Source organism: Elaeis guineensis, chromosome 6 (genome assembly GCF_000442705.2).
Source record: "Elaeis guineensis isolate ETL-2024a chromosome 6, EG11, whole genome shotgun sequence".
Lineage (NCBI taxonomy): Eukaryota > Viridiplantae > Streptophyta > Magnoliopsida > Arecales > Arecaceae > Elaeis > Elaeis guineensis.
The window spans coordinates 122407971-122418294 of record NC_025998.2 but is presented as its reverse complement, the minus strand read 5'-3'; the positions used below and the strand labels follow the sequence as shown (position 1 = coordinate 122418294).

General features: G+C 36.3%; 1 protein-coding gene across 1 annotated transcript; it reads right to left on the bottom strand.

The window, feature by feature from the left end:
• Positions 1–2983: 2983 nt before the first annotated feature.
• LOC105060078 (endo-1,4-beta-xylanase 1) lies at positions 2984–8176 on the bottom strand. The gene is made up of 5 exons (XM_010943669.3): positions 7994–8176; positions 6264–6613; positions 5921–6098; positions 4589–5125; positions 2984–4313 (listed from the first exon to the last, which is right to left on the bottom strand). The coding sequence occupies exons 1-5, from the start codon at positions 8030–8032 to the stop codon at positions 3201–3203; spliced, it is 2217 nt and encodes a 738-aa protein (XP_010941971.1). The 5' UTR covers positions 8033–8176; the 3' UTR covers positions 2984–3200.
• Between the last annotated feature and the right edge of the window lie 2148 nt (positions 8177–10324).

Here is a 10324-nt window from a genome sequence, read left to right as displayed (position 1 = left end):
ATCATAATATTAACCTATAATATCATAATTTTAAACTAAGATACCATAATATTATCAAAACTATCTTTAGAATATATTTTATCCATAGGATATCATAATTTTGATTTAAAATATCATAATTTTAATCCAATATATCATAAAATTATTAAAAAAATATCAATTTTAAGATATTTTACTATTGAGTATCATAATATTAATTTAGAATGTCACAATTTTAACTTAAGATGTCATAATATTATCAAAACTATCTTTGAAAGGTGTTTTACTTATAGGATATCATAATTTTAACATAAAATATCAAAATTTTGATCTAAAATATCATAAAAATATCAAAAAATATACATGAAAGGTATTTTATCTATATGATATCATAATATTAACCTATAATATCATAATTTTGATTTAAAATGTCATAATATTATCAAAACTATGTTTTGAAGGTATTTTACCTATAGAATGTCATAATTTTAATATTGAATGTCATAATTTTGATCTAGGATATCATAAAAATATCAAAAAGTATACTTGATAGGTATCTTATCTATAGGATATCATAATATTAATTTATAATATCATAATTTTGATCTATAATATCATAATATTGTCAAAACTACCTTCGAAAGGTATTTTACCTACATGATGTCATAATTTTAATATAACATATCATAATTTAATTCAAGATGTCATAAAAATATCAAAAAGTATACTTGAGAGGTACACAAAATATCATAATATTAATCTATAATATTATAATTATGATATAGAATATCATAATATTGTCAAAACTATCTTCAGGAGATATTTTATATACAGGATATCATAATTTTAATATAGAATATCATAATTTTAATTCGAGATATCGTAAAAATATCAAAAAGTATACTTGGATGGTGTTTTACCTACAGGATGCTATAATATTAACTTATAGTGTCATAATTTTGATCTAAGATGTTATAATATTGTCAAAACTATCTTCGAGAGGTATTTTACTTATAAAATATCATAATTTTAACCTACAATATTATAATATGAATCTATAATATCATAATTATGATCTTGGATATCATAATATTGTCAAAAATTATCTTGGATAGAAATAATGACATTGTGACTTATTATATGATTTTTTGAAAAAATTTATATAGCATATTGTATTCAAAACTAAAAAAAAAACTTCATTTGAACCTACCTAATAATTAACTTTGTTTAACTACTAAAGGAGCTACTATAATAAAAGAACTACAAAAAAGTTGTAATAAAAAATTTATAGATGGCATTTTACCTCTTGATGGGTGGGATATATTGTTTAGATGGATAATATTATCTAGATGCTTGCCAACAACCTCGGACACCCAGATGCTCAGACAGAAACCAACAAAATAAGAAAAGAGAAAAGAGCAGCATTCGTAATGTCTAACCAGATTGCAAAATAATAAAAACACTTCATTTTGGAAGAAAAATATATTTTCGTCATGTTTAATTTGAAAAATAAATTATGACATGCATTAAATGTATTCAGTGATGAGACAGTACACTGTCTCCATTTTTTTTATATCTTCAGACATCCGATTGGCACGAAGCTATATCCATCACATCATGCTACGAGGGTACTATATAGACCAATCTGACGGTGCGGCGTGCTCCGCATCAGATTTTTACATCGTGGGCGGTGTACAAAGAATTTTGCTCTCTTAAATGCTTCTGGATCAGGAAGGCAACCAGGGCGGCCCAACCTCACCTAACATGGGGTCAGCCAGGTCAAACCTGGGTCAACCATTTTTAAAAGACCAAGCCTGGGCATTCAGCATTAGGCCCAAATCAGATTTGGGCCGAACCTTTGTGGGCCAGGTTGAGTCTTTTGGGTGTTTCAGCAGTTTCCTATTTAGAGAGATGAGAGAGAGGACCCAAGATCCAATACATAAATTATACTATAGAGTGCTGTGCAATATTTGATTATTGCCATCAAGAGATAGATGACTATCAACAGCAAGACGGTGTATGTGGCACATAAGGCCACTTTGTTTGATAGTCCTCCATCTCTCAATGGTGGTCATCAAGTATTGCACAGCATTTTATAGTGCAATCCACACACCACAGAAGATTCATACGATTTGTTGCTATATTTTTTGGGTTGGAACAACAATTATAATTTTGTGGGCCTTCAGACAGAAAAAAGCTTTAGGGTGTCATGCAGTATCAGGTGCGGTTATCTATTGGACGACTAGCAAAATAGAAAATTTACTCTCCCACAACACCTTGTCATGGACCAATTCTGGTGTCATGCCGAGAGGGAATCAGGTGGGAAAATATATTGGGCTGCATAGCAGTATTACCTGGAGATAGGGCTAGGAATTGATCTTAAGCCACTCAAGAATAGTTTGAATTCTGCTTGATTCAAGGCTCCATCAAGGTCAACTCAATTGTTTCATGTGAAGACTTCGGACTCTTTGCAGTCTTTATATGGAACTACCTTCAATGTACTTAGTTTCTCAATATATATTTTAAGAACTATTGAGAGACCTACTATTCGATATAATGATCGCCAAATGGTTCATGGTCACTATATGGCCACTTGTCCTGACTTCGAAGGAAGCCTTGTTGATTAGGAGTCTTCCAATCTATTCAGTGTGCATGACTCTTCCATACAATTTTACCATTTTAATTCATTTTTGTCCATAAGTGATTTGATGATTTGAGATGATGTTTGCGTTTACACTACTGAGTAAATCAACCACAATATTTATAAATCCCTGACAATTGGAAACCAATACTTATTGATGTATCATTGGACAGGACGCCGACATCGATTTGCTTGCCTTAAGGAAGATACCATATCACATGATACTCCACTAACAACTCCTATTATCTTAACAAATTACTTAGGAAAGATCGAGAGGGAAATTTATAGGCAGTGAAGTTTTCTTATCTTAATTCTTCATTATTTCTTGAAAATTATAATATTTGTAGAACAAAATGTTGGCAATATAAGAATCTTATTTTTTCTTGTCATTAATTTTAAAACTATAACATTGAAATAGTTCCTCCATACTATACCCTTTTTCATTTATTTTCTTTGTTTTACAATTTTATTATTAAAAGCTAGGCCACAGAACTTATTTAATCTCATGTACTAGAGCATACAACAATATTAAGGATGCAGCTCCTTATTCTGTCAAACTTCTTTGTAGTCATGCAACCTTTCATAAGTTAATGTTCAGCACCAAAGAAGAATCCCCTTTGTCGACGGTGAACGTCTGAGAGAACTTCTTTGTTAAGGTGATGATCTCAACAGTGTAAGTGCCATGAAAGCCTCTGAATTTGAATTCTCCTTGTCCATCGATGTGACCCTGAGAATGAGAAATCCACTCTTGCTTCAAAGCCAGGTACCTTCTACCAGCTTCATTAACATCACCTTCAGCATTAACCAAGTGCCCATTGTTCCTCATAAACAGCTCCCAGAACCCCCACAGCATGATGCCTTCTACTGCAGGATGTGCATAGGCCTCCCGAAGCATGACCTCCAAGTCATCGGCTCGAACATACTCATTGTCTGATGAGACATCCAATTCAGTAAACCAGATTGGAAGACCAAGTACCCCCAACTTATCCAATGCAGAGCATACAACTGGCCCAACTGGATAATCTATGTGCCCCTGTAGTCCAATTCCTCCAACTGGTGCACCTTGGTCCTGGAGACCAAGGATTTGCTCTATATACATCTCAGGAGATGCTCTAGTATCATTACCACGCTCCACATTGTAATCATTCACGAAGAGGGTGGCAGAGGGATCGAGTTGATTGGCAGTCTTAAACATGTAAGCTCTGATATCCTTTCCCAGCCTATCTTGATAGAAAGAACCATGAAGCATCTCATTATTCACATCATAGTGTCTGAATTTTCCCTTGTACCTCGTAAGTAGACCGTTCAGACGGTTCTGAATGGCTGTCATTAGATCATTCTTGTTTAAAGATTTAATCCAGGATTGGACGACGCTATCGACTGCCCAGAAGATACAGTGGCCTCTAGCCTCTATGCCATTCTTCTCACACAAATCCAAGAGCTCATCAGCATCAGTGTAGTTAAATTTTCCTTGCTGTGGCTCTGTCCAGTACCACTTGAGCTCATTGCCAAACACTGCCCAATTGAAATTCTTTACAAAGAAATCGACAAAGTCTTCGTTATCAATGTTTGTTCGATTAATACATGATCCCAAGGGGAAACTGTTCTGTATTTGTTTGACTTTCACAAATGCTCCCCATGGAATGTCAGTATCTGATCCTGAAACTTTTACTACAACATCTCGCTTTCGTACCTGTTAAGCAGTCACATAAGAATTTAAGAATTATGAAAGTTCAGACATAGATTAATAAATGATGTCTAAGGCTATTATGGAATGGCACTGCCTCTACATGGCTCCCATTTGTGGGCTGAGAAAAAGGTGGGAAATTGATTCAAAATTGGCGGTTAATTTAACAGGAGAGGCCAAAGTATGAAATTAGAAATTCCGATAAAGGAGCAGGATTTATGAAGATCACTAAAAATGGATGTCATAAGTTTGCTTGGTATTGATAGAGAGAAAGGGATTACCACTTCTGTCTGTTTCTTTAAATGCTTAAATCTTGCTTTCCTGTCAACAGGAAATATCTGAAGCCCTGCAACCATGAGATCGACTCCTGATGAGGGACCCTGAACATAAACTATGACTCTGGAAGGTTTCTTTTCAATCCTAAATGATCCCCCAATTTCGTACCATCTATCATCATAAGCTTTAACCTGGCCTCCATTGACCCAATTGCTATCTATACCTAGAGCAACACTGATATCCTGAGGACCATTTCTTTGAGAACCAACTCGGACCCAAGCTGATACTTGGTATGTCAGATACAACTCCAGCTTGTCAGTGATTGTTTGAGCAGGGCCCATCCAGGTCTGCGTGCGATTTGTTACAAGAATATAGCGACCACTTAAAGGTTCCTGTGGTCCAAGAGAGTCCTTTGCCATTGGAGGAAACACATGAGGTGAGCCATTAGCGATGTTTAGAGTGCATGAACCAAAAGGAAACCACCCATTTAGGCCATCACTGAGATTGCTGTTGTCGATTATGTTGACTCCATAGACAACATTCTGCAGAAACAAAGATTCAGTTGTTGTAGAGCAATACCTTCTCAAAAAAGCAGGGGAAAGTTATAAAGCAATATTCCTCTAGCTGCTTTTATTCTCAGAGATATATAGTCTCCACTTAGCAGTTTCATGCACTATCAAACTACTCAAACAATTTGGTAAAAATAATCAGGCACTTGATTAGCTGCTGTTTGAATTAGATTTTTATGAAATTAACAGTAACAAGAAAAACAGTTGTGAGTAGCATGGAAGATAAGATGGAAAACTTTTGCTATTCAAATGTTTGAATGTGAGGATTTGCGTGCTTGTCATTTAAAGATTTTAATGCAAGCATCAGTCCCTAAAGAGGAATGAGAATCTCATAAATTTGTTCCCTTTTAAACTTGCATTCAGAGCTCAAAGTTCCTTGCTCATGACTTTATTTAGAATGTTAAACCTAATGACCTTCATTACCTAAGAAACACAGAAAAGGCGGCGCAATTTTCTCTACTATAGTTTGTAAGGACAAGGAGTCAATTATTTTCACTTGGATATTAGGATGCAGATGCTGATGCATGAAACTAAAGAACCGATACCGATATTTTATCAAGATCAAAACTGAAAAATTCTGCTGGACTTGATAATCATTGCATCAGAAAATGAGAAAGCCAAAAAATCAAACAGGAGACATTTTCAATACCACAAAATATGTCCTGCTTGCTTTCAGATAAGTTCTGAACTTTCTGCAGAGATCAAGAATCAGGTATTCACAAATTGGAACAAAAGTTCATGAAACCAAATCATCTCTAGAATGCTGACCTCAAAATCAGGTGGAGTTGATGGTGGGAGCTTTTCTGCATGTTTAACTACTAAACTGTCGAGAAGAATATCCGTGCCAGCAGGCGGCCCTTCTATAAATATGACAGCTTTTGAAGCAACACCATTCAGAAGAAACTTCCCTTGCAACTGCATCCAATCCTTATCGGTCACTTGCGACCTGAACAGCAACAAGTTTTCAGAACCTAGGAATTAGAAACAAAACCATAGACATTGTAGATTGAAAGAAATACCACAGAGCTGATGTCTCTTCTTATATTGGATCTTGATTATAGCCAATTAAAAGTTGAGTAATTGGATGAACTATAAGAAGATAGAAACTCACTTAGCAATTCCTATGTATTGTTCGCGGCCATTTGCTGGTTGAACCCATAGAGTTACTCGCACATCAGCAGTAGCAGCATTCCCGAAAATCCTCACAACTGCGGTGACCTCATAAGCAAGCTTTCTTTGCACCCTGCCAGTGATCTCCTGCTGAATTCCATTCCAGTTTTGAGTGCGTTCGGTTGCAGAAGCAAAGGATTTGCCACTCAGTGGGAGTATTTTTCCATCTCCCATTGAATCATGTAGAGCAATCTTGCATCCCCTTCCAGACCAATTGTTCAGGCCATCGTCGAATTGAGGGTTCAGTATGATGTTCTCATCTCCATCACCTATGCACCTTGTGTTTGCTTCCTATTATGAACAAAATATTGCAGCACATTTCTAGTTATAGTAACTGAAAATATGAAATAAGTGTTGCATCAAAAAAAGAAAATATGAAATAAGTGAATATGAATTAGCCTTCCAGATCAACAATTATGGAGGATGATGTAGTATTTTCACAAGTCTGTGAATCAACGTTCATTTTGTTTCTGTATCACATTAGTCGGAAGAAAAAAAGAGGTGGGTTAAAGGAGGATATTTAACGGAGGCCCATGGCGTTTGGAGATTCAGCTATATCACCAGTTACTAATTTAATTACTACTCTTCATAACTGAGAAAAGGTTTTGAAGTTACACACGAAGAAGATGATGTAATTTATTGATTGGTACGGTAGGATGAAAGGTCCAAAAAGAGTAGAGCGAGGCCATAAAAGATTAGCATAGAAGATGCAAGTATTTCCTGTTCTCCTCGTTTTTTTTGCGTGGGTCAAGGGAGACATTAAAAGGAACGGTGAAGAAGGTTCAAAGGGTTGGCCTCTACGGATGAGATAAAGCTGGGCCTCGCCACTACAGTTTACAATCATGAATTGGAAGTCCCAGTCCAAAACTTTGACCAAATTCAGAAGGTTTGTATCAGTTTTTCTCGGCAAAATGTGACATGCTCTGTTTGCGAATGTATTTCTCATCTATAAACGGGAGACAACTGGAACAAGAATTAGAATAGCCATATTCCCTGATGCATTGGGTTCATGGCTGGAACCGAAATCAGCATCGGAACTTACTAGGGGAGAATTAGGATTAGACTTTGGGGTATATTTAGTTGAAGAAAGTTGGGTCTTGAGAATGAAAATGAGTGACTCTCGTTCCAATCATTTAGTTGAAGAGAATCTCATTTTTAATTCTGATCTCAAGAAAAAAAAAAATGCTACAATCTCTCAAAATTTAATTTTAAATTATCCCTCAATATTCAAATCCCATTTCAATTCCAAATCCAATCATAAGTCAAATGCATCATGAAATTCTATTATGATCCATTCCAATGCCGATTTCAGTCGTGAACTAAATGTGCCTTGAAGGATTGGGATATTCCTATTCCCTCTAGAATAGGAATAAAAATAAGACTCTCCAATCAAATAATTGGAGTGGGAGTCACTCATTTTTATTCCCATTTTAGCGCCAACTCTTCGTAACCAAACATACCGTAACCAAACATACCTTTGATGAAATAGAGATGCGTTAGCATCAAGTCCCTCCCCGTGGAGAGAAGAGAGAGAGAGAATCCAAGATCAAATGGTACAGCAGAGAATATCTTTCCAAAGAAAAAAAAAGGGTACCGCAGAGAATGTATACCACGTCCTAGAACCATCCACAGAACAAACAAACAGACAAGAAAAGAACAAAATCCACGTACCTCAATCGTATAGGCGCTGCTGCTGTGTCTGTCGGCCATAGAATCTTGTCCTCGTTTCTTATAAGAGCGAGTCAAAATGAGAAAATCAGGGACAAAGAACAATGGAATTGTAAAGTGTTAAATGGCTGGGAGGAGGACTCGATAGCAAGAAGATTGAAACAAGTTCTCTGTGAGCAAAGCCGACAGCCACCCCTCCATATATAAAGCTCGAAAAGAAGTCCAGTCTCTATCTTAGTTTCAGGTGAGATTTAAGAAAGGAAAAAAAAAGGAGCATGGGACCGGCCAACTAACCAACTGAATTCTATTTCAAACTGAGATTGCAAGTTAAAGACAAAGGAAAAAGTGTTTTTGAATGTGGTTAGCCAAAAGGAGGATATTGTAAAACTTAATTACCTCTTCAGATCCAAATCACTGATTTTCTTTTTCAATAAAGAATGGTCGGATAAGATCTTTTCGTAAGGTGGTAGGTTGCTTCAGCTTTCTCCTTGGACTTTTAATGAAGCATTTTGCTGGCCTGATCCCAATCTTGCACTGCAATAGAAGGCCTTGAAAGGTTTTAGTTTACTCTTTCCTTCTCTTATGAGACCTCTTAAGTCATTAGGAGGCAGGAGACAACTAAAGTCTTTGGAGTAAAGGGAATTGTTTTCTTATCTGGAGATCTACTAAGATTCCTAATCTAGCCAGAGTGTTAAGGCTCAGGTTGCAGTGAAGCAAAGCTAAACAGGGGACTCCAAGGTCTTCTTTCAATCACTAGCGTTTTTGCCGTTCATCATGTCAAGCACAATGATCATAATACCAGCATATTCCTAGAATCAATATAGCAAGCCTGGAGGACATGCACAAAAAGGATCATCCTGATGTCAATCAGATGGTCTTCGTCGAAGTATTAAATGGGTGAGTGAATCATCAGTGTTCCACCCTCTTTGAAGTGGCCAAAATTTCAGCTCACATCTTTTATTGTCCCTTTTTAATGTGCATAATTTGCAATGAATTTCTAACAAGAAAAGAACGGAGATTTTTCTAGTTTCAAACCTCAAGAACACTGCACACATATATGCTTCAGATTTTGGAGTTCTTTTAACTTGGATCGGCTGTAGTCACAAGGAAAGAAACATTTAGCTATCCCAAATATATGGAGAGCCAAGAAGCTGAGTTCAGTTTGCAAAAGAGCATAAGAAGCATATAATTCAAGTATTGCATACAAAAATATAAATGGCCGAGGAAAGCAGCAGCTGCAAGGAGATGAAGCATGGGATCACAGATAAATGACAGCATGAAACAACTAGATGATGATGTAGACTTTTTGTGGATTCTTAGAATCAGACTGCGTGCATCTACTACACTCTGCCTCATTCTCAACTTGTCCCGTAGCAGAGGAAAGTAACTAGAGAAACGGGTAAAAAGAATACAAATACTCACATTTGGAACCAATATAAAGAGTATCACATCTAACAACAAAAAATGGCAATGAAGACATTTTTTTCCTAAAACATGGTGTAAGTCTCCCATCCTGAACTCCAAGCACATCCAACCACATCAATGAAGAGATAATGCAGCTAAAGAAAATATATCACACAGCTTCACCATCTGCATTGTCTATCCTTTGCCTTCAGCAGTACAAAAGTGACAATGGAATATATAGCAGCAATGCAATCTAATCAGCATTTCCTCGCAACTGCGCAACCAAGAGCAATATAAAACCATCAAACAGTTCATTAAAAAAATTAGAGTTTTTATCCCCAAAGAATAGATTGAAGTCTCCAGTATTGACATGTTATCTTCATTAGCATAAAATTTAATAGTAGATCGGCCTTCATTTATATGTTCTCATCTCTCTTCCTGCTGGTCTTGATGTGATGATGTAGGATCAGCCTTCATTTCTCTGTTCTCATCTCTCTTCCTGCTGGTCTTAAATTCTATCTCACCACTTCTTTAACACCTTCATAAATCGCTCAAAAATATTTGAACAGGTCCTTCATGTAGGAATTTCACTCATCACTTGGCCATCCTTTTTTCTAAATAATCTGAAAAGTTCTGGTCATTAATCCAAACTACCAAACAAGATGAAACTAGATAAGGTAGCCTAGAAGTGACTGGGGATTCTATTAAGAGAGATGCATGGAAAAGGGCAAAATTTGCATGCGCTAATCATGATGCAGTCTCATGTTAATAGCTATTCCATTCGTTTAATTTTGTTGCTATCACATGACCATCATGGCTGCAATGGCAACCACTATAAAGGTTTTGGTCCAAAGCCGCAACGCCAAGTACATTTAGACCTCATAGAGCGTTTTAGTATAAGGTTACCAATGTATCCAGTGAGAACCCGCC